This window comes from Anarrhichthys ocellatus, unplaced genomic scaffold, assembly GCF_004355925.1.
Source record: "Anarrhichthys ocellatus isolate YVR2014 unplaced genomic scaffold, GSC_Weel_1.0 scaffold19, whole genome shotgun sequence".
NCBI lineage: Eukaryota > Metazoa > Chordata > Actinopteri > Perciformes > Anarhichadidae > Anarrhichthys > Anarrhichthys ocellatus.
In genome coordinates this window covers 74,677-99,447 of record NW_022280049.1, presented here as the reverse complement: position 1 = coordinate 99,447, position 24,771 = coordinate 74,677, and the positions used below count along the sequence as shown (strand labels likewise).

General features: G+C 41.8%; 2 protein-coding genes across 6 annotated transcripts; both read left to right on the top strand.

Annotated features, from left to right (window-relative positions):
- The first annotated feature begins 1,076 nt into the window (after positions 1-1,076).
- Positions 1,077-7,992, top strand: LOC116389196 (eukaryotic peptide chain release factor subunit 1). Of its 3 annotated transcripts, none has more exons than XM_031857685.1 (11): positions 1,077-1,198; positions 1,574-1,684; positions 3,030-3,205; positions 3,905-4,044; positions 4,161-4,299; positions 4,467-4,657; positions 5,079-5,208; positions 5,325-5,498; positions 5,614-5,678; positions 5,776-5,923; positions 7,240-7,992. In XM_031857685.1, the coding sequence occupies exons 2-11, from the start codon at positions 1,599-1,601 to the stop codon at positions 7,320-7,322; spliced, it is 1,332 nt and encodes a 443-aa protein (XP_031713545.1). In that variant the 5' UTR covers positions 1,077-1,198; positions 1,574-1,598; the 3' UTR covers positions 7,323-7,992. The 3 variants fall into 3 exon arrangements, with proteins under 3 accessions (XP_031713545.1, XP_031713544.1, XP_031713543.1); XM_031857684.1 differs by having other exon boundaries at positions 1,077-1,467; XM_031857683.1 differs by having other exon boundaries at positions 1,078-1,202.
- A 1,410-nt stretch (positions 7,993-9,402) lies between these two features.
- fbxw11a (F-box and WD repeat domain containing 11a) lies at positions 9,403-24,765 on the top strand. Of its 3 annotated transcripts, XM_031857680.1 has the most exons (14): positions 9,403-9,552; positions 11,799-11,903; positions 13,892-13,960; positions 14,564-14,783; positions 15,263-15,449; positions 15,611-15,701; positions 16,728-16,865; positions 19,287-19,405; positions 21,007-21,256; positions 21,427-21,545; positions 21,802-21,912; positions 21,993-22,071; positions 23,746-23,910; positions 24,093-24,765. In XM_031857680.1, exons 1-13 carry the CDS (start codon positions 9,514-9,516, stop codon positions 23,905-23,907), a joined length of 1,689 nt encoding a protein of 562 aa, XP_031713540.1. In that variant the 5' UTR covers positions 9,403-9,513; the 3' UTR covers positions 23,908-23,910; positions 24,093-24,765. The 3 variants fall into 3 exon arrangements, with proteins under 3 accessions (XP_031713540.1, XP_031713541.1, XP_031713542.1); XM_031857681.1 differs by lacking the exon at positions 11,799-11,903 and having other exon boundaries at positions 9,404-9,552; XM_031857682.1 differs by lacking the exons at positions 9,403-9,552; positions 11,799-11,903 and adding an exon at positions 9,585-10,005.
- The last annotated feature ends 6 nt before the right edge of the window (positions 24,766-24,771 follow it).

Here is a 24,771-nt window from a genome sequence, read left to right as displayed (position 1 = left end):
GGACAGCTGAACTTTCTCTGGATTGAAAGAGCCCACTTAGCATTTTGGAAGCTAACATTTCCACAACACTCACAGGCTACAGGTATTGCTGACCCCTGCTGATCTAGATATATAAAAGAAAATGCACATATGTGTAACATTCAAGACACCTGTTACATCACACAATATGGTATAGTAAGGTGGGTGGGTTGTAGAGTTCAGTTTTGAGAAGAACATGAATCATAATGACTAATAGCATCAAAACGTGACTCCTGCTGTAATGTTTTTACTCCAATTCAATTATCATGAGACCATCTACTGCTGAAAATGTCAGAAAACGGAGTCCCTGCAGTTAATTCTCCTGTCCTTCGTTTACCCACTGCTGGGTTTTGAAGGCCAAAGATGTCTCCCAGTTGACCGTGTGTAAGCCCAGGGAGAGTTGGTATAAGTGTTTGGTTTGTCAAAAGATTGTGCGAAACAAGGTGAAATAGTAAAACCATTATCTAAGGACCCTAGCAAGATAAATAAATGTTGTTTGCCACACAATGTTTGCTTCTGTATTTTTCTATAATAATGTTCTGGAATTAGGTGGAATTTTGCCGAAAAATTACCTTTTCAAAGAGTGTAAGAAAGAAAAAAAGACAACCGTTGATGTGAGTTGAGTTTATCTGGCAAAGACGTTTTTGAAGTGGCCAGCAGATGTCGCTCTTCACATTAAATATATGGAAAGCTGTCACATAATGTAGTACGCTGATGACAATGTAATACATAGGCTATAAAGGCACTCTGAAGCTTAAAGTACAGCTTTAAGTACATTAAAGTACAAACTGTAATGGAAGTAACTGTAAAAACTGTCTATGCCAGTTTTGCACAACCTGTTAATTCAACAGAAGTCTTCGCGTCACATCTCTCTAACTACAAATCCCATGATCCACAGCGAATGACGCCCACCCTTATTCGATGACGTTTGTTTTAGCTTCCGTCCAATCGTTGTCTAAATTGTATGATTGACGTACTAGCCAAGAGCTGTTATTGGTTTCTATGTGGTTTCCAGGAAGTGAACGCCACAATTCAAACCACCTCCCACATGTGAGCCCTACCGTTAGCACCACGCGCAGCGTGTGGAGGAGAGAGAAACCGGTCGGGAAGGCAACGTCACTCCTCGGACCACCGACTCGACGTAGCGCAGCGGACAGATAGCGGAGCGGCGTTGTCCGAGGCAGGTACCGTACCTGTTCCTTTTTTTTTTTTAATAGATATATACGCAACGCCTGAAAAGCGGACAGTTGTTTTCCAGGAGAACAGGGGAAAGTAGGTCGTATTAGATAAGAACAGGGGGGACGCTAGGGCCTGGCAGAAGTAGGCCCGTTATTCTCCGCGCTCTAAACTGAGAGAAACAGTCCGGTTTAGAGTATTTTCCTCACGGTCAGCCCAGTAGCCAGTACTGGTCAGGTGCCTTAACGGACACCGCGCCACTAGGTCGGAGAGGTACCTAGTCCAGCCGGTTAGGGCAAATATTTTGCCAACCTACTAAGACAGTAAATATTGGCCAATATCTTTACTAGGCGGTTTACACATATGTTTTTATTTTCAGGTGCTGAAGCGATTACAGCAGAAAGATGGCGGACGACCCCAGCGCGGCGGACAGGAACGTGGAGATATGGAAAATCAAGAAGCTGATCAAAAGTTTGGAAGCTGCCCGTGGGTAAGGGATTTATTTGAGCGGTGAGCCAATGCGGTCACGGGGCCAACTGTGCGTGTTGATGGTGCGAGTGTTAACCGCCGCAACAGCTGGAGATCGGACAAATGGGGCCGAGTTTGGGAGGGGTAGCTTAGCATTGCTAACTTAGCATTGCTAACTTAGCTTACCATAGCGCTTGCTAAATGCTAAACCCTAACTACTGTCGCATTTAGCCCGCCTAGGAGGTTGGAAACGTTGTGTTAATATGGAAGAATAAATGCGTCGCTTTGTCTGTGTCGTGTACGATATTACGGAGAATGTTGCCATAAGTCATGCAAAGCGTTTAAAACTAGTCGCAGCAATTTTTTGGCTGTGTCGCTAATGAGACCCGCTAATAGACGTCATATCTGGAAAGAGGCCGCCATGGGTGTCTTTTAACAAGAAAGCACGTTGATGAGAGACGAGGGCCGGCTAGCTTACTGTTGTACATTTTTCGATAGACTCGTTCCCTAACTTTAAATGACGTTTGCCTAAACTTTTACACGTTGATTATATGACGGAGCTTCTTATTTCCCCAAAGACTCTCAATATGTTAGGTACCACATGTCAGGCGGGTTGGTCAGCGTTTCCCTAAAGCTTTGCTGGCTACAAAATCGTCAGTTGTAAATAATTTCCGACCAGTTGCTTGCCGGTAGGGTCACTGTGGCCTTCTTGAATAATCAAACACGACATGTAAATGTGGGTATAGCTACACTTGCTGGTAGCTTGCTCTGCGACAGCTTGTCGTCTAGTGTTGCGCAGAATCTGCTGTCCTATGCTCCACCGCCTGCCATGTCTCTCTCACACACACACACGCACAGTTGACCGTTTGCCCCACATACATTCATCCAGCTGCTGCTACCTGCCTGTGTGTGCAGTGTCAGCCTGTACTGGTTAAGCTTTGTCTTTTGACTGGCAGTGAAAGGAGAGTGTGGAGTAGTCGGACTGATAGATTCCTCGGCTTCAAGGGCAGATATTGTGCACTGTGTGACTGAAAGCCCATCGTGTTTGTCCCTCAACCTTTCAGAAGGTGATATTTTGCAAGGGAAGGTTGTGTGTTTACAAAATGATGAGAGCAACAAGCTGTGTTATTGTAAAGGTAATAAAGCAAACAGATTAAAGTTCAGTGTTATCCATACTATCTATAAGCATTGTCATTGTAACATAATATGAATTACATTGTTTGTGGTGCTTATGCTGTTAATCTCTCACTGGTAAAGCACTTGTGTTTATAGTGAGTTGTTAGACACTGCATCCCGTACCACCGTGTGTGTATGCATGCCTGAGTGTTAATGTAAGCACTAACATTAAATCATTGCTCTCTTTCTAGTAATGGCACCAGTATGATCTCACTGATCATCCCTCCCAAGGACCAGATATCTAGAGTGGCCAAGATGTTAGCTGATGAGTTTGGCACCGCTTCCAACATTAAGAGCCGAGTCAACAGGCTCTCTGTACTTGGGGCCATCACCTCTGTACAGCAAAGACTAAAACTCTACAACAAGGGTATGTGTTACAATGAAAACCCAAATAAAATCCTGCAGACTTCCATGTGAGAGTTACTTTTGTCGGGGCAGCTGTAGAGAATTAAATCCTGTCAGGATGTTTAAAAAAAAAAAATAGATAATCAGATCTAGTGTTTCATTGACATTTAGTCATGTCACTGATGCAAAGATATAGTTTCTGTGGCTGTGACAAAAACTACTAACTAATAATCGATTACAGAGGTTCAGATTAATACACATGAACATGTTGTCAGGTACAGTGGTTCTAGACTTAACTGGAAATGTATAAATGTAGTTGTCTAATATCTTAAGCATTTTCTCATGTGTAAGTATGTCATATTATTCACCTCCATGCAGCTTCTGATCCCCTTGTAAATAAAAGGGCAATGTTTCTAGCATGAGATGTGGCGATAATAGAATTGAATTGTAAAATTGGTTCTGTAAGCATGAGAGAAAGGTGTGCATTACCCATCGGTTCAGTATATACGTCGCGTAATAGAAAAACATTCCAGGGGAAAAAACTTTACACATTTTGTCACAGTATGTTGTGGTATTTCAGAACCTCGAGTGGAACAAGTGCAGTGACATATCTGAGAGAGCTTGATGAGGCTGGCCACCCCTCTAGAAACTCTACATTGTTAGTTAATCCTTACAAAAAACTGTTTGTCTTATGTATCCTCTGACCTTTGTGTCTTGCCAGTGCCACCCAATGGTTTGGTTGTGTACTGTGGCACCATTGTGACAGAAGAAGGCAAGGAAAAGAAAGTCAATATAGACTTTGAGCCTTTTAAGCCAATTAACACCTCCCTGTACCTCTGCGACAACAAGTTCCACACCGAGGTGAGAGCTTTCGCTTGGTTTCTGTGTCTGCAAATGATTCAAACTAGTAAACGTATCTATATCACACTTGCGTTCTGTCTCATTATCCATTCTTTTCTAACTTTCCCCTAACACAGGCATTGACGGCCCTGCTCTCCGATGACAGTAAATTTGGCTTCATTGTGATCGACGGTAGTGGGGCGCTGTTTGGCACACTGCAGGGCAATACCAGGGAGGTGCTGCACAAGTTCACTGTGGACCTACCCAAGAAGCACGGTACTGACCTACAATACTCACAAAACACTGAACACTATTTTTAACTACACAGCAGGCTTCATTAGATAATTTATTACTTATTAGTCAGTAGTAGTTTGTGACTCTTAATTGTGCCTGTAGAGAAACATTGTAAAGATTGTGTAATTTATTCTCGATCATTCTTTCAGGCAGAGGAGGACAGTCTGCTCTACGTTTTGCTCGTCTCAGAATGGAGAAGAGACACAACTATGTGAGAAAGGTGGCCGAGACAGCGGTCCAGCTCTTTGTGTCCAACGACAAAGTTAATGTGGCAGGAATGGTCTTAGCTGGCTCTGCTGACTTCAAGACTGAGCTCAGCCAGTCGGACATGTTCGACCCAGTAAGTCTGTGTGTTCTGTCAAAAAACAATACCAATCAACTTAGTTTTTACTGTGTCATATATCAATAATTAATTGATTTGAATCTGAAACAATTCAGAAACTAGATGGCTAACAAATTTAGAATCTCAGTTCACTGTGGGTAAAGGATGCCAAAAAATTAAATCAACTAAGATCTTAAGTCAAGGCAGCTCTATCTTTCTAAACTTAAAATTGTGATAAGGGTACCATTCACACTAAAAATAGATATTCTGAATACACTCATAAGAACATTATATACATTTAATTTAGCAAAGTGTGAAGAATGACAGTTTGTGCATGCTGTAGGTAAAGGACTGTCCAAATCCTCTTTGTATTCTTGTATCATGTTACGCCTGTGTGGATTATTCTATAGTGTTTAACGTGTGTGTCTGTTTTCTACAGAGGTTACAGGCCAAGGTTTTAAAGCTGGTGGACATCTCATACGGAGGAGAGAATGGTTTCAACCAGGCCATTGAGCTCTCAGCGGAGGTTCTCTCTAATGTCAAGTTCATCCAGGAGAAGAAGCTCATAGGTGAGTTGTCCTAGTGACACATTGGAACGGTTTTTAGGCGTCTCCAGTGACAGCTTATGAAAATATCTATACCATGTTGTAGTAGAGACTTTCTTAATGGTTGTCCCTCTCTACAGGAAGGTACTTTGATGAGATCAGCCAGGACACGGGGAAGTACTGTTTTGGTGTGGAGGACACACTCAAAGCCCTGGAGATGGGAGCAGTGGAGATCCTCATAGTCTACGAAAACTTAGACACCATGCGTTACATTCTACGTGTACATGGGGCAGAGAGCAACGGATTGGAGAACGGTACACAGACCACACACATCACATCTACCACTGCTGAGAAACAGGAATATATTGAAACTAAATATAAATATTATGCTTTATGCTATGATCTTCATGTCTCTCCCTTGGTTTTCAGATGAGAAGACTTTGTACTTGACGCCAGAGCAGGAGAAAGACAAGTCTCACTTCACAGACAAGGAGGTGAGCGCTTCAAAGAGAGGGGGCGGATCCCTGTGAATTAAGTTGGACCCTTTACCCATCATGCCATGCTTTTCCTGACTCTTGATTGTGTTTGTAGACGGGGCAGGAACATGAGCTGCTCGAGAGCATGCCACTGCTGGAGTGGTTCGCTAACAACTACAAGAAATTTGGAGCCACGCTGGAGATAGTCACAGACAAGAGCCAGGAAGGCTCCCAGTTCGTCAAGGGCTTTGGAGGCATCGGGGGTGAGCACACAGTTGTTTACGACTTGAGATGATTGAAGGATATATGTAGTTCAGTTGGTATATTTTTCTGTGATCTACTGAGAAGATGTGTAACCTCAAAGTGTAAGAAACAAGCCTTTCTATAATCGGCCACGTGGCCGCTTAAGCTGCTCTACCGAAGTTCATTTCATGCTGAAGTCAGCAACAATCAGGACATTGATAGCCTGGGCCATATGATTGCAAAATTTCACAGGCTAATAATAATAATTGGCTTAGCTCCGTGAACTCACTATAACACTACTATAACATACATAGTGGGTTATGGCTAGGACTAATCTGGCTTAAAAGATGCCATTTCGACTTTTGTGAAAATAAGTGTGTGTTAGTGGTTTAACAGATCATAAAACTCACAGATCGGATCAGCACAAAAGAAAAAGGGAGCAAATATAACTTTTAGAGATCCCTGATCACGTTATTTTGCCGCCAATACTAATTACTGATCATTGATGATCTGTGTTGGCAGATACAGATCCCTTTGTCGTTGGATTATAGAAGCTGGTTTACAAAATTCTAAAAGTTATCTTTTTACTTTGTTAGTCATCTATTTTATTTATTTTTTTTAGTCATAAAAACACAATTCAAATGGTAAGGAAATTAAATATTGTATTTTTATGGATTAAAACAAATCTTGTCATTGGTAGCTTTCATGATGTATTATAAGCTGCTGTGAGCTTGTGTAAACAGTTCATGTCTTTAATATTTATTTATGTTGTTGCTTCAAACAACTATTTATTCAAGTTTCTTCCTAACACTACATTTTTTTACGAGATTACATGTGAACAACACATGATAATGTTATAATTTACTTTCACCCAGTACTCATTTTCACTGAGCAGAGCCTGAACGCATCACAATGTGATTGAACGGAACCTTCGTTTACGGCTAACGTAAAACTGGGTAAATAATCAGCAGTTCACATGCGGGCCGACCCGTGAGGAGCGATCCGTACGGATCACAGATCGACAATGGTCTGTTCCACCTCTAATGTGTGTGTGTGCGTGTGTGTGTGTGTGTGTGTGTGTGTGTGTGTACTAGTTCACTGTACATTTCCTCCTAAACCTATATTGTATGTTTTCCTTTTTTATTCAGCAAGTAATACTGAAAAAAAAAAAAGAGGATTTCATGCTTTTTTGGATACAAATGCTGCCACCCGAATAGCTAAGCAGGATTAGTTTATCCTAATACAAATTCTTCCTTTTAATGCTGCCACGATGTAATCAAACATGACATAAGCCGGTCAGCCATCATATCACCTTTGTCATGTTTGTGTTCCTCAGGTATCTTGCGGTACAGGGTGGATTTCCAGGGCATGGAGTACCAAGGAGAGGACGATGAGTTCTTTGATTTGGATGACTACTAGGTAGTCGGGGACTGATTGGAGAAAAAAAGAAAAGCAAAGGAATGAATGAAGAAATGAGGAAAGAAAAATGCCACCTCTCTTGCAGCAAGTGAGAGGTGCAACCGTGTTGCCCATATATGACAGACACACCTTCCAATTTACCTGTTGCATACACAAACTTGTGCATACATTTCATCTGTACACACAACAAAACAACATCACACAGGCTGAAGAGGAGTAAGAATTTCTTTCATCCAGAGAGGGAGAAAGCCCTTCCTGAATAAATCCCTGCCTTAGAGTGCTGGTTCCTTCCCCTAGTTGGATTGGACTCGACTCATTTTGTTCATTTTTTTTCTCTCCTCCCCTCCATTTTGAATGAACACAACAGCAAGTTCCCAGATTCCTCGTTGCCCCGAACCCGGTCTGAAGAAGAACTTTGGGCTCACTTCTCAAATATAGAAAATATATTTTCCTTTCTTGCCTCATCGTGTCCCTACCCTCTCTCTCTCTCCTCCCTTCAACGCTTTCTCTTTATTTTATTTTTTTTTTCCTTTTTGCATTTCATTTTTTTACTGGTAACTGCTGCTGTTGTATTTTATGAGAGTGGGGGATTTTTTTTACCTGGGTTTCTGTAGAGAAAGGGGGACAAAGTATTAAATTTGAACTGCTGAAAACCATTGCTACCTCCTCATCTGCTGTGGTCTCAATCTTGTGCTGCATTTCCTCTTCCTGGGAAGGCAGAACCTGTCTTTGCTTTTCTGACTTTAAATGAAGAATTTGAATAGTCCTGTGTTTTTAAAAGTATACATGACTGCTTTTAGGGGATTCTTTTGTCGATTTGTTTCATCAGGATCCACCTCCTTATGTTGAAATTTGATTAATTTTGAATTGCAGAAAGCAAAAGTCTTAGATCTGTTTGATCTTGTGGTATTCATTATTGTATACCTTGACATAAGGTGATGGGATCTGCTTAGAGTTAACCTAACATTTTCAACCATGTGAGTCCCAATTACAAAATTCCAGCTGTGACATGTTTAATTGCTTTTGTGAATTAATCTGTGACATCGCTATGATCAGAAATTCATTCAAAAAGTGCATGTGTTAATGCATTCTTGTTAATGCAATTTTAAATGTGATATGTTGGTCGTCTAGAAAATGAGGTTTGGCATTGGCTTGCTTCTATTGGATTTTCATTCATAACACTGCGAAGACGGAACAACCCAAGGAGTTGTTAAAGAATGACCTCGTTGAATACACCAAAAACTCATCCATTCTCATACAAAAAAAAAATGAGTCATTGCTTCACAAGATGAGCTCTTGAGGCAAAACTATTAAGGAGCTTGGGTCAATGAGTTCTTGGAGGAAACGAAACATCCTGCACATCACAGCCTTAAAACTTGCCCAGTTCTGAGAATGAGATTTGAATATTTCTAACATTAACATGCAATTGACCAGCCATGTTTCTTTAGTGTGAGCTAAAGGGTAACGGAAACTGAAGTTGGATTACTTACTTTGTTGATTAACATCTGAAATCATTCCATGTTCACACAGTTCCATGTTTTACTCAAAGTTATCCTGTATCCGCTTTTTGCTGGACGACTTTGGTGTAACTCTTGTCACCCGTTATCCCTCCTTATTTAATCCTGTGTGGATTTAATAATGAAAAATTAACTAAAACAACCCAAACTTCTTCTCAAAATTGTATTTGCCCATGTTATCACACAGCTATAGAGAAACCTAACCTTGAATCCTTGCATCACTTCTGTTGCTGTTTTACGGAGCCGGATTTAAATTACCATCTCATGTAATGACACGACATTAATATAGCTAACATCCTGCAGCATCTTATAGCAAAGCTATGCGGATGATTGATTTTGCCTTAGTGTATTCCTCTTCAGGATGGCAACAGCATCTTCATCCATTTGCCCTTTTGTTTGGGGGAGTCACCGGGGAAGCCTTGGTAGCACGGTGAGCCAATCAATAAAAAGTAAAGCTATCAAATCACTCCCCTTTTGACAAAATCTGTCCAATCAGCGCGTTTTTTTCATTGCAATGGGCGTCACCATTCCCCCCACCCACCCACCCACCCTTTTGACACTGCCCCACCAAAGCTGTGTGGTTGAGCGAAGTGAATGACGTCTCTGCTTTTGCGGGCCGCCGACGCAGGGCTGGGTTTCCATTTTCAGAGCGAGTTTCGGGGGGGATCGTCAACATGGAGCCGGAGATGGAGGACAAAACGTTGGAATTGATGGTAAGATTATTTTCCTTATGGCATCCGGAACATCCAAAGTGTTCATTATCACTCTTATAGTGGGGGAAGAAGCGCCGAGGCCCGATTCGACGGCAGGAATGGGACTGAAGCGGCTCGTCGGGGAGAGCTAGAGGAGAAAGGAGGGGGGACCAGAAAACAGAGGGAGGGCCTGAAATTATCGATACCTTTTACGTAAGAATGCTCCTCATATCGCCCGGATTAATAGCCAGGACCTTTACTTCTACGTCCGATACAACCTGTGTTGTTTGGAATACACACCGGTGAACAGCGGGGGAATTAAAAGGTTGTGTTCGGTCGTCGGCCGAAGACAGCCGAGGATTGTCGGGGTAGCGATCACTGCGGTGACGCTGCGCCACTTTAACTGGGCCCTGTTTGAGACTTAGCCATCCAGCTAACACAGGCTAGGAGGCGATGAACCACATAATTTTACGGGTATGTTGTCGTATGTAGTTTATGTTAAGGCTACCTACATGTTAATAGTTGTGTGGAACAGTCGACTATGTTTAATGATATAATGGAGTGTTGCTAAAATCGTAATAACGCGCTGGTTCTCTGTTTATATTTTCAAAGTGCGTAGAAGGAAGTGTGTTGCTTTTTCATTCACATAGCGTTACCACGATTAGCGAGGTAGCAATTAGCTTAATAGCTAGCATGCTAGGTGTACTTGACAGCATTACCATACAAAAACAGTCACTCGGGCAGGTTGGCGAAAAGCTCTTTTGGGTAACCAGAAACACGGACTGTCGTCATAATGTCAATTTCCTCGATAGACTTGTCAGATTTGGCCAACAAGTAGCATCGCTTTCTTGAGAAATGATTAGCTTTCTTGATAAGATAGCCCGCTAGGCTAACGTTAGCTTAGTAATAGCCAACATTAACATTACAGGGGTCAAAGTGGTCTCAGGGAAGACTCCAATTAAGATAAGGAACAAATGTGTATTGTGAATGAACTTACACACGGGTAGTCTCTCACTCGTACTCCATATCTGAAATACTGCACAGTGTATTTAACAAGTGAACCAATTGCCAATATTTGCTATTGACACAGCAAGTCAGGCCTAGAAAGTAACGTTAATATCTTGGATTGTTTAGTAGATTATGTGGACGTAAACCAGACGTCTTGAGTAAGCAGTTTGTGCCTATTGTTGTTAAAATGGTGCTATCCACACTTACTACAGACGTTTATAGACCCTGAATAACCATCGTTGAGAGAAATGAAATGCCTGTAAAGAGTCAAACTAGTAGACAGAATGCCGACAGACGGACACAAAAATGATACAATGTAACAGATACGTTCCTTTCCTAATGTTCCATTGGTTGTTTATTTTTTATTTTATTCTAAAAGTTAAAATGAATGATTAGAAACACTGAAAACAGAATCGTACCCAAGTGCTTCCTCTGTCAAGGAATAAGAAAATAGATTATTAGTGTTGATATAACATTAAAAGTAATATATCTGACAAGACCAACAGAAATACTAAGTTTATACATCATCTCTCTTTCTTCTCCCTGAAGAATGAGTACACATATTTAATCGAGGAGATATACATGTGTGCAGGGTTTGGGGGGGGGGTCTTAATCTACAAAACATTTTGTCTGTGTTGTCTGTGTATTTTTGTCCCAGTGTTATTCACTAACCGCTCATGAGAGTGGGGATGGCAGTGGGTGGTGTTTCTGTCAAAACAAGAGTGACAATATTGACAATTACTCCCATTGCCCCTCCCTCTCCTCTACCTCCCCACCCAGTTCATGTTTAATAATGCTCCTGTGTGTATGTTTATCTGTATCATGTGTGTGAAGGAGTGTGTGTTCCTGCGCTGACTGTGCCAATGTGTGTGTAGCTCTAATACTGGTTTTTCCCCTTACTATCCCCCACCTCCTCCCCTCTTCTCTCCTCACCTTTTTGATGGTTACACACCTATCTCCTCTCAATTTCAACCCAAACCTTGATTATTAATTTTTCCATTATTTTGATATTCCCAACACTTTCCCGCACTCCCACCTGTCGTGTTCCTCACCAATTCCTCGTCACTTCCATCCATATACCCATTCATTGATCCATCCATTCACTCATCTCCTTTGGTTTCCTCCTCCCCAACTTCCCTCATCAACCTCCCTCCTCTTTTCCTTTACTTCCCATCTCTGGTCTCTTGCTCTCCCCTTTCTCTTCCCCCCTCATCCTGTCCACTACGTTCTCCTCCTCCCTTCCTCTCTCTTTCACACAGTGCTCTGTGCCTCGCTCTCTCTGGCTGGGCTGCTCCTCGGTGGCTGAGAGTTTGTGTGCACTCAGGTGCCTGCAGAGCATCCCCTCCACCCGGGCTCACAACCAGGTTCTGCCTCTCTCCTCTTAATTCTGCTGCTCCTCCTCCTCTCCCTTCCCTTCCTCCCTTGCCATCTACTCACCCTTCACTTTTCTTTGCCCACTCCACACGACTCCTCATACCACCTTGGTGCAGACAGCACCCGTTCACCCCCTCACCCTCCTACCTCCTCACCTTCCGTTGTCCTTTCCTCTCTGTTTGAAGCACACTGCTCTCAGGTTCTTCTCTGGTGTGTCCTCAAACTCTCTCTGCTTGACACAGCATTTCCTAGCTTTATAAACTGTAATTTAATTCCTTGTAATCATTTCAAATCACAGTTCTTGCACCTAAATTAGGATCAAAAAGTGATTGTGCCATGGCTTTTAGTAGACTATTTCCAAAGTAATCTGATGTGAGTGGAGGATGGACGCAGTGGGTACCAGAGAATAACCCCACAATGAGGAGTAGCATTTTCTTGCCTTCTACCTGGAGATGTGAGGGCCGAGGTGGGGGGGGTCTACCTTCAAGCTCTGAGAGGCTACATGCTTGCTTGCCTGCCTGCCTGGCCAAACCTGGTCTGTCTGTTTTTTATTTCTCCTTCCTTCTCTTCCTCTGCTCTGCATGATCATCAACACCAGCAAGCCCATTCTGGCTTCTTGTCCCGTCTGCTTTGGTTCCTGGTACTTGACCGTTTTGTCTGGTTGTGTTGGGGCCAACCACTGGTGTTCTCTGTTGGCTTTGCCCTCCACAAGTCGCAGCATCACAAAGTTAAATGGAGAACTACACTGATCAAAACATGGAAGAGTTTTGGGTTTTACTTTAGGAAGAATAGCCAGATAAATACTAATCCTGTTTTTAAGATAGGCCCCAGGTTCGGCCCGCCAATGGCAACCCGTGTGTCTCTTGAGAAGCAGTAACGGACAGGCTAGTAAAATAAATACACATGCCTCTATTCCAGCTTTTCAGCTGTTTTCAAAGACTTTGACCGTGGCTCAGTCACCAGAGCCTTGATCCTCTCCCAGGTAAAAGGACATCTGCGTCCCATTTCCCCCAAATAAATTGAACATATCTGCGAAGAGGAAATATCTATTTTTCAGAACTTAAGAGTGCAAATAAAAGCAATTATGTATCCGTCCCTTTTTTATGTGTTTCATATATAGATGTGCTCTTGTTGTGCTCTTTCTGATACTTTGGGGAGAGTTTGCAGTGTATCCTTTGGTCTTTGTACTTCAGGAATATGTTTGTTTGAGGAAACGGTGTGTAGTCATGTTGGTTCAAGGTGGTCTCCTAACATCCGGCGTATCTTCAGTCACAACAAAAAGCATTAAACTTGAAGTCCCCTAAGATCATAGCAGGTCTCCTTGTTGGTTGATTTTTGCTGCCTGACTGTCCATGACTCCCAGAGAGGTGTATATGCTATAAAGAACCTGCTATTTATCATTTATTCACAAGTTATTTTTATTGTTTAAGTGTTAAGAGCCAGGTTACATGGTCAGCATCTCACTCTATTACCGTCATTAAGTGCATTTTGCTATAACCCTGTTATTATGTTATTAAGTCATTAGCTCATTAGTAATGCACTTGTAAGGGATCTACGTGACGCTAGACATGGGTGAGATCCGGTTACCTCCCAGTTTTCTGTTTTTTCTATCTTGTGTATATGCTGTCAGACCAATATCTGATTTTAGTTTCATTGCCGTCATGCCTAAGCTGCTGCCAGTGACATACCCAAGATGCTGCAGTTTAATTTCCTGTCCAGACTACTTAGCCCACATCACAGACAAGCAAGCGAATAGATTCCTTTTTGTTGCAGTTCCTGGTTTCTTTCACTTCATACGTGTGTGTGTGTGTATGCACGGTTGTTTGTGCGTGCACACCCTTCCTTGGCTGTGTTTGTGGCACTCTTGTGTCCAGCGCTGTCCACACCGCTTCCCTGGCTCTTACAGTGCCTGTTACACCGATGCAAAGACAATAAAACTAACCCGCACTTTCTCTTTTGTTTTGTCCTTTTTCTCCAGAACACGTCAGGGATGGAGTCGCAGAACCTCGTGGACGATCTGTCGCCAAAGAAGACCACAGTTCTCAAGGTGTGTGCATCTGTTTTTGTATGTACCCATGACCACAGCTCGGTGAAAAGTGAAGCTTATTTACATTCACACCATTTCAAACGGTCAGGAAAGGCATGTATTGTATGTGTTGTTGTCTTTTAAATCTTCCATCAGGAGGGAACGCTCGTATAAAGGCTGATGATATTGAAGTTAAAGCTTCACAATTGTTTAAAGAAAGTACAATTTTAACAATGTTAAATGTGATTAATTTTGATTCTAACAACTCGTAGCGTATTCTGTGACATCAGATTTTTTGTATGGATATTCTGTTCCCTACATGCCTTCAAGTAAAAACCTTACACTGATGTTGACAAATGCTGATGCCATTAACATTTATTTGAACCATTCTTCCTTCTTCCCACTCATACACCCACAGACTTCTAGTGTTTTAATGAGCTTTAACCTTCGGCAATAGAAAACGCTTTTTAGCTTAATCCCTTCTGAAACAATATAACTACTCTCGATCCTCTTCGCATACAGTTTTTTCTCTCCATCTTTTAAAACAAACTTTGGCGATATTGTGTGTATTCTACCGTATTGAATAGATTCAAACTCAAACAGGTGTTTTTCTATAATTTACAGCTTAGTAATGGTCCTGTTGTGGGGTCCCGCAAGCGCCCGTCGGAGGGGAACTACGAGAAGGAGAAGGAACACTGCATCGCCCTGTTTGACCAGTGGTCGGAGGCCGACCAGGTGGAGTTTGTCGAGCGCCTGATCTCCCGTATGTGCCACTACCAGCACGGCCACATCAACTCCTACCTCAAACCCATGCTGCAGAGGGACTTCATCACTGCGCTGCCAGGTACATATATAGATATAAAAACAACTACTCCAGGTTGAGCTCCGTCTTCCCTGAATGCAGTGTAGAGTTAGGCACACATAAGACTCATTATTTCCATTTTATTACGACTTTCCTTGAAAAAATGCCCTGAATTTATAAAAAGGAGATTATTTTGTGGTTTTTATTTACGTCCTGCTGCATGAAGACAATAGTTGGAGTTGAGAGTAAATTAGGCCTTCTCATGAACACAACATTAAAGAGGATAAAGCTACAGAAAGTTTGCACTACAGATGACATTCCTAAAATTTCCACCCGGTTTTTGTACTGTTCATTTTCTTTCTTTCTTTCTTTTTTTTAAAGGCAAATATTTGAATTAAATACCAATAAACACGAGTTACGTTTGGAAATAGTGAACCCCAAGTTTCAGATACACCAACGAGATGAAATACTCGTAGGTTTTCAGCAAGTACTCGCTCAGCCTCTTTTCTTCCTCCCTTAAGCCCAAGGCTTGGATCACATAGCGGAGAACATCCTGTCTTTCCTGGATGCACGCTCGCTGTGCTCGGCAGAGCTGGTGTGTAAGGAGTGGCAGAGGGTCATCTCTGAGGGTATGTTGTGGAAGAAGCTCATCGAACGCATGGTCCGCACCGACCCGCTTTGGAAAGGCCTGTCCGAGAGACACCAGTGGTGAGAATGGACATAGACCCATTTACACACACACATACAGGCTTAGCAATCCTGAAGTATTTCATTTAGGATAAAGGAAAGGAAGAGAAGTTTGGTCTTGAGTGTCTGTTGTAGATTTAAGAAAATACCACTGTGTACAAAGCAGTTTTCATTCTCCATAGGGAGAAATATTTGTTCAAGAACCGCACGGCAGAAGTCCCACCCAACTCCTACTATCACTCCCTTTATCCCAAGATCATCCAAGACATAGAGGTAAGAGACGGAGCTTTCATTTGCACCAGATATTAGTTTCCTCTGCTGTTAAAGATGTCGCTTTGCAGTTTGCAGGGCTAGAACGTCGTATCTAGGCCTGTGCTGATCGGATATTGACTTTTGAAGGGATGATCGACGATTGTTTTTTTCCTTCTGCCGCTTTTCAGACGGTTTTAACTAACTTGCTATCAGAACTAAGTTTGTATGAAATGATATTTAGAATCTGCGCCCTACTGTGCACTTTGAGAAGCTTCTGGTGGAACAACACGTCCGCCCGCTGAGCTCCGTTGAGCCCGACTCGCCAAAACTTTGCAGTCCACAGGAGAAATGTTATGGATAGGGCGATATCAAATGTCTTTCTTTCTTTTCTTTTTTACATTCAAATCTTTGAGGCTTTTCAAATACATTTTTTAAAGTCTGTCATCATATTTTATATCGCCCAAAAGATGGGGAAAATATGATTTGGTGTTGTTGTGGTTATCTAAATGTAATTTATTGTGTTAGATTGCTTAATACTGGCCCCACTGCTGAAAGTGTTCTTTTTTGAAATGCTTAAATGAGGAATGAGGCAAAATACTTTGTTAAAAACATGTTTTTATGTTATGTTTATGTTATTATGTATTTTGATGTTAGTGGAGAAGATGTAGTCTGAAGATGACATGAAAAGAGAAACAACTCTAATAGTATCTCACAAACTGTAAATCATGAATCCATTCATTTTAAACTAACATTCATTGTTTAGTATAAACATCACTTACGCACCTTTTTTTAAATTGACCTTGTAGAAGGTCGGGAAAGTCGAAGCAAATTGTTGATCACAGCTAATTAATAGCGTGGAGGTCATGTTGTTGGTGTTATTCTAATCACAATAATCTCATGACCACCTTCGTGGTTTGATCATATTCCATATTAGCCTCCATCTTCTCTCCCTGCTCAGCTCCACTGCCTCTCTCTCTCTCTCTCTCTCTCTCTCTAATGTGGCCTTCTGTGTTTGTCTTTCTAATTGTTTCTCTCTCTTCTCTCCAGACTATTGAGGCAAATTGGCGATGTGGCCGACACAACTTGCAGAGGATTCAGTGTCGCTCAGAAAATAGTAAAGGTGTTTACTGTCTCCAGTACGACGATGACAAGATCATCAGTGGCCTTAGGGACAATTCCATCAAGGTGTGTATTGAACATTGAGGACAATCTGAGACTGTGACCACTTTGTTACCTTTGCCGCTGTGCCTGGCCACACATTGGCTCTTTTTCTAAACTTTCTAACTACTATATAATTTCCGTCTGTCTTCTGTGAAATCACCCCTGTCATCTTTGCCTTAGTGGACACTTTATACATGTGCAATGCACAGAGAGCTCATGGAAACAAAAACTTACTGTCTGTTTATTGAAGCTGGTAGCACAGCAGCAGAGGATATGGATGAGCTAGCTAGCGGCCTCCAGAGACACATTTTGCCCGTAAAAGCCCAAATGTTGTGTTCTTTGTCACATTCTAATGCACTATTCCATCATATACACTGATCTTAAGTTATGCATATTTTAAAAAGATTACCTACCTGATTGTTATTATGTTGAACATTATTGTGAAGGAGAATTGGGCCAAATCAGCTGTTATTATTCAAATCCACCCTATTCCTGACTGATGAAGAATCATTAGACCTTATTTATTACAGTGAAGGTGTATTGACACCTTCACTGTAAGCTTTATCAAAAAATGCCACAGTGAAGGTTAATATATTGTTTTACTATAAACATAAATGCACTCTTGCACAACGAAAATGAAAAACAATAAATAACTTGATTGATTAATAAACAGCAAATTATATAATAAGTCCCAGCGTTTCATTGAAGAAGCACTCTGAGTGATTATTTATGTTTCGTATCACCACTCTAACCACCGGTTGATGGACCAGCATCGTCTCTTTGCATCTATTTGGGCTACTGTCTATTTGTTTGACATTGTTTTTCATCATGAGCACCAACCTGAGGGTAATGGCTTCATAGTTTGTATGGATGAGCTCGTCACTAATCAATCTGGCAGCCATAACATCAAAGCAATGAGCACAATCTTTGGGAGCCGAGGTGTACGGGGATAAAAACACAACGCTCGGTGTACGCTTGGCCGATCTCCTCCCACAAACGGGCTTTTTGCTCTTTATTATGATGGTGTCTGACTGAAATATAAAGGTCAGGATAGACAGACACGGCCATAACGAGCTTCTTCTCCATTGTCTACAGTGACTTCACATGCGCTTTTCTCAAAAGTTCAGAGATTTTAAAACAAGACACGCTCAGAGCAGCGCAGAAAGGCATTCCCTGGTCGCAGCACTTTTTCTCTTGGCGGCCGCACACATTCTCTCCTTATTCAGAACAATTTTAAAAAAGAAGAAAGAAATGCTACATGGACACAGGCCCTCACTGGGTTTTGTCATCAATTACTTTTTCTAATATTTGTCAAACACTGAAGAAGACTCTTCTTCTCTGCAAGGAAACAACCTCAGCTGAGTGCGTGCACACATTCCTATAGAGCATGTGGAGCGGATACAGACAGATCTCTCCGATTATGCTCGCATTGTTTAGAAGAGGCTGATTTAAAACATGTCTTTGCTTCATTGGCCATTACGCTGCATCTTTCCACATATCTCCCACACGGGATACCGATGATAACGGCCACCTCCTTACAAAATACAAAGTTAGAGAGTTTTTCATTGCACGGACAGCTAGCGGACCAGGAGGAGGTGAATTTGACAAAAAGTGTATTTGTTAAGAATCCTAGACCTTGCCTTTTTAAAAAATGCCTTCAGCCCATGTCTTATTATAATACAAAATAAATGACGTGTAATAATAGATTATGATGGAAATTGTTCAACTCTGTCCTTCAACACAAAGTCTAATGAAACCACTGCACTTATACATGGGACTTTAACATGGTTCAGACTTTTTCCCCACTACTGATGAGGCTGTGAAAACATGGCATGTATCGGTCTGCTCTACGCCCCCAAACTGACCTGTAGAAGTAATTAACATTGGTCCTATTTGTGCGTTTAAGCACCAGCAGTTGAGCGGTACAACAGTGTTGGCTGTGAGATAGACATGCATGCTGTGTGTGAGGTGGTGTTCCTCCTACCTGGGTTTGTGTATTTATGAATTGAATCTTTTCCTCTGGCTCATTATGGCTTATCATCTTATTGTCTATGGCGCTGAGCTGAACCAGCAGACACTGAGACAGAACACAAGTGAATTACAGGATAAAAGGGCTCAGCTCCAAACCAGTTGTGTGTTCCACTTATCTGTCTGGCCTGGGAGGAGAGGATGGAGGGAGGGAGGTAAAGAGCGTATTTGTCTTCTTATTGTCCTGGAGGAGGCTGACGCACACCGAGGCGCGAGCTGAATGGCTCCGAGTATACACACTCAGCGGTGGGGAAATGGGGCATGAACACTGCTGTGAGAACGGGCCATTCTTAGCATGACCCAAATCTGCAACCTTTTCACAAACACTAATTTTTCCTCTTTTTTTTTTTTTTTTTTTTTCTGTCTCACTCGTCTTTCTCCCCCGTCTCTTCCTACTCCTGTCCTTTCTCGTGATAGATCTGGGATAAGCAGTCTCTGGAGTGTCTGAAGATACTGACCGGTCACACAGGATCAGTGTTGTGTCTTCAGTACGACGAGAGGGTCATCGTCACCGGGTCCTCCGACTCAACTGTCAGGTACAGCACACCTATAGTTCCAGAGGGAACACTGTATATTGGAATAGGACCAGGGAATACTGTTACTCATTAGGCTGAAGGTTTGGACCACTTTAGGGGATTTACTGCACAACTATGCCTGGATCAAACGTCAGTTGTTTATCTATAGTTTCTAACGTATTTTCAGTTGGAACACACTGTTCATCCGTTGTTAACTTAGGCAATATAAGGACACAAAGAGTAGACGGCCATTTATATAAACTAGATTTATAGAAAGTGTATTATTATAAAAACGATCAGGTTATAAGTCAAAATGAATACAGCTTTCTTATTGGAATTATTATCCACTAATAATATAAGATAAATTAACATCAATATCAGTGGTAGTGCTGTAACGGACCACGGTTGATCCGTACGGATCGCCCCTCACGGCACACATGTGAACCGAGGATTAATTAGTTTACCGTTAATCATCACGGTGTGAAATAAAGTTTACTGACGATCGTTATCCACCAATATTCAGTAAAATATGTGAGCAGGACATCAGCATTTATGCTTTTCTATCGCAGATCTCTGATAAAGTTACATTGTAAACAACCAATCCGTGTTTAAACTGATACGAGGAGAAGGAAGGTTCTGTTCGGTTACATTATGAAGCGTTCAGGCTCTGTTCAGTGAAAGTGAGTATTGGGCGAAGGTAGTTTTATTACATTATCATGATGTGTTCACGTGTGATCTCGTAAAATATAGTGTTGGTGAGAAACTTGTAAAATCCAGAGATACTTTCACAACATAAATAGATATTAGAGATGAACTATGACCTGTTTACAATAACTATAAACAGCTTATAATACATCATTAAAACTACCAATTATTTAAATTCATAAAAATACGATCTTTTATTTCCTAATCATTTGAATTGTGTTTTTAATGAAGAAAACAAAGTAAAAGGTCGTTGCAGTGCTCAAATGAGTGTGCTATTGCCGTAGACACTAGTCTGTCATTTCAAGTACTTCATGCTTATAGTGCATTTTTAAACACACATGACCAAAATACCTACTGCTGCCCCGGCTTTCGATTATTTCCCACGCAACCTACAGCTGCTGCTCACAGAAGCTCAACATTAATTATCTTATTACTTCCTCTGTACTCGTTGGGTGGTATCCAAGGAAAACGTGACTTCACTTCCTTAGCAACAGCTTGACAGGCACTTTGTGGGTTTTGTTGTCTGCTTTTCCAGCGTGTTCCACACGCATGCAGTTCAGACCGTATGTGTGAACTCTTGTTCCTCTCCATTGTAAAAATAATAAACATAATTCTCTTTCCTGTCTCCATTGTTTTTCTTGTTCCTTTCCCGTTACATTTCTTTTCCACTCTCCATCTTCAACCTTCTTTTCTTCCCTCTGTCCTCCTCCTCACCCCTTCCTTCCTATCATTTTCCACTTTTCTCTCCCTCTTTGTCTCACACCCCTCCCCTCTCATTCCACATCCCCATTTTTCCTTCCTGCCTTTTCTTTTTCTCTCTGTCACCTCTGCCCCCATCATACCGCCACCATGTCAATTCTCCCTACTTCTGTTTCCTCTTCCTCCATCCTTCTCCTTTCCCCCCTCATCCTCTGTAGGGTGTGGGAGGTGACAACAGGTGAGGTACTGAACACACTGATCCACCACAACGAGGCAGTTCTTCACCTACGCTTCGCCAACGGACTGATGGTCACCTGCTCCAAGGACCGCTCAATTGCTGTCTGGGACATGGCCTCGCCGACTGACATCAGCCTACGTCGTGTCCTTGTGGGACACCGGGCTGCCGTCAATGTGGTCGATTTTGATGACAAATACATCGTGTCCGCCTCAGGGGACCGTACCATAAAGGTAACCAGAGCTAAGGAGGTGTTTTCTATGATAAACCTTATCATTTACAGTTTAATCTGTTCAACTAAGTCCAACTTGTTCTATAGTTTCAAACCCGCCAAGTGGTTGTTTGGTAAGCTGTATGAATCCCGGCCATTGTGTCACAAAGCCTTCCATTTTGCTGTTTGTAGGTATGGAGCACCAGCACCTGTGAGTTTGTGCGCACACTAAATGGTCATAAGAGGGGCATTGCCTGTCTACAGTACAGAGATCGTCTGGTGGTCAGCGGCTCATCTGACAACACAATCCGGTACGTGTGCGAGATTAAAGATGTATATGGTTTATATATTATGTAGTGTTTTTATTTAAAATGCACATTGTTAATATCTCTTCAATCAAAACTGTTTATGTGACAATAATCTAAATGTATTAAGAGGATTGACAGTTTATTTTTCATGCAAGTAAGAAAAATAATATCTGTATTCAAATGTCCTTGTTTAACATAGCGTTACAGTGTAGGAAGAGTGTGTTGCCTTATGTGTGTACTAAGGCTTCTCCTTCTCCAGGTTATGGGACATAGAGTGTGGGGCATGTTTGCGAGTGCTGGAAGGTCACGAGGAGCTGGTGCGTTGCATTCGCTTTGACAATAAAAGGATTGTCAGCGGTGCCTACGACGGGTCAGTTTCACACACACACAGCTTTGTACACAGAGACATTTTGTTTCTGATGTTGTGCTGACTCATATTTCTCTCTGCAGCAAGATCAAGGTGTGGGACCTGCAGGCAGCCCTTGACCCAAGAGCCCCTGCCAGCACATTATGTCTGCGCACTCTAGTGGTGAGTACCTTTATGATTTAGCCTGCGGCAACATGGCTGACTGATGGAGATCATGCACAGTTGTCTTAAACTGCACTTCCTCAAGAGCTGCCGCAATTAGTCCGCGTAATTGACTGAAAAAGCATCAACATTAATATTTTAATTTGTCCTCGTACCTGCTAAATACACCCATAAAGTTGTCTGAGTGCTACCGTAGAAATTCCATTGATTAATAATCGGCTCTGTGTCACTGAAGTGTGGGCAGCAGCCTACACGGCACCCGGTCTGTTCTAACGGGGGTAAGTGGGATCCTCATGCGTTGCTTTATGGAGGGAGACTAGGTGCTGCCAAAAAGCATGTGAAAGACAAACGTGTTTATTTTTTCTTTAAGCGATATCTTGTTCTGAGATTGGACTTTATTTAACTTAGTATGTGACTTCTGAAGGTAAGTGGTAGTCCGATATTATTTTGGGGCTTTACAGCAAAGGGGGGTCACTACATATCCACACATCCAAATTAAATGTTTAAATCCAGGTTGTAATGCAACAACATGCAACACCAAAGGTACTGTTTACCATAAAAAGTTGTGATATAGTATATCATTATATAGTATGCTATATGATGAAATGCCTTCGTATAGTATGTCATGAAAAGGCCATAGCATGTTGTGTCATAAAAGTCATAGTATACAATAGTATGTCAATCCCTGAGTAAAACAATATGCAATATAAAAAGTAATATTGTATGTCATTAATAAGTCATATCATGCATACCATGAACGTCAGACATAAAAAAGTCGTAGTACAATATGACATTAAAGAAAGATAAAAGGGAATTCATAAAAAATAGTAATATGCCATTTAAAAAAAATCATACAAAGTCACAGTAAAGTATGTTTCAAAAGTCATATTATAGCATGTCGTATACAAATCATAGTAAAGTCTGTCATACAGTCAGTGTAGTATGTCTAAAAGTTGTAGTTTAATACTATAGTACATCATTAAGGAGTCATAGTACTCTGGATATTACTTTAAAAATCTTAGCTGTATAGGATTAAACATATCCAAAGTCCTACCTTCTCTCTCAAAACACTATTTTCTTTTTCACCTTAGTTTTAACGATCAGTAACATTTCACATTGTTTCTACTAATGCGTATTTTGTTGACTAATTTGAGAATCATTAGAGCAGATGACTCATTTAAGGGTTTTAGGTACAATTAGCTAAAACTGATTATTTCCAATACAATAGTCCTGCATTAAACTCTACCATCACCATGCATATAATGTTAAGTTGTGGATTTAAATGTATTATCAATAGTCTTGTTGTGTAATTATAATGCATTATACAGAGATGATATTCCAATATTTTCTCTACCCTCATTGACCTAAATGGGGTAGACGCCATATTCAAAACACATCCATAAATGGCATCTGAGGTTGGACTGCCGACGTGGCTTCAGAATGTTCTTTCATATCAATCTGCGGGTGAAGTCCAGCGTCTCCCAACCTTAAAGTCTTTATTTAGGATGTCTCGGATGGGGTTCTAATATCAAATCTAACAATGTCAAATGTATTTATACACCGGTAGGTCAGCCTGCAACCAATATGTTTCACCGGTCATGTCAACATGTCTTTTGAGTCCATGGTCTGCCCGTATGAATAGTATGTTAACGTAATGTCGTACTGTGTTTTCAGGAGCACTCTGGCCGCGTGTTTCGTCTCCAGTTTGATGAGTTTCAGATCATCAGCAGTTCTCACGACGACACCATTCTGATCTGGGACTTCCTGAACGTCTCGACCAATGGCCAGTCAGAGGGACGGTCTCCCTCCCGCACCTACACTTACATTTCTAGATAGCAGGTACAAAGACCACACACATTCACACTTGGCTGATTAGACCCTTCTTTAAAACCCGTCCTGCATCACACATGAGGTGGTGTATGTGTGCATAGTTAGAGAATCATATTCAGCCAGTATGTTGACACCTGCTGAGCAGACCCTGGTGTGATTGCAGACTCTGTACTACCCCCCCCCCCCCCCAGGTGGCGCCATCCACCGCACCCTTTCTCGGAGGAGCCCAGGGCTGATTGGCTGATGGGTGCGTCCGTCATGGAAAAGAGCCCATCTCTTCTCTTTCCTCCTCGTCATCTCTCTGTCCACCTCCACCCTGCCCCCGCCACATCCACCTCCCTGCCCGTTCTGACAGACCCTTGAGTTTGTGCCCATTGCCTGCCAGTACTGTGACATGCACACACACACACGTCAACACCGATAAGGATTCCCTTCTACAGAACCAACTCAACTCTCCAAAGAAGTTCACCTTGTACTACTAATTTATGTTTTGTAAAGTACACTAATGACAGTATTAATATTAGTCCTTATATAAGTCACAAGCTCCCTTTTTGTCCCCTTGATACAAACTTAAAGCAGCTTTTGCTCCATATATATACACATGTGTATATATATATGTGTGTGTGTGTCTGTGTCTATGTGTGCATGTGTAATATATATATATATACACACGCACATAAACACGCATACAGTGGCACAGTTGGACAGAGGATGACTGGAGCTGTGATGCGGGAGACAGAGACTCTTTACTCGGCTCCAGGAAAGGAGGGAAGGATGGGAGATGGAGGGAGTGAACGCGGGAGAAATGTGTTGGGATGACTTCCCTGCTCCCTCTCACTCTGTCTGACTCCTCCCTGTATCTCTCTCCAG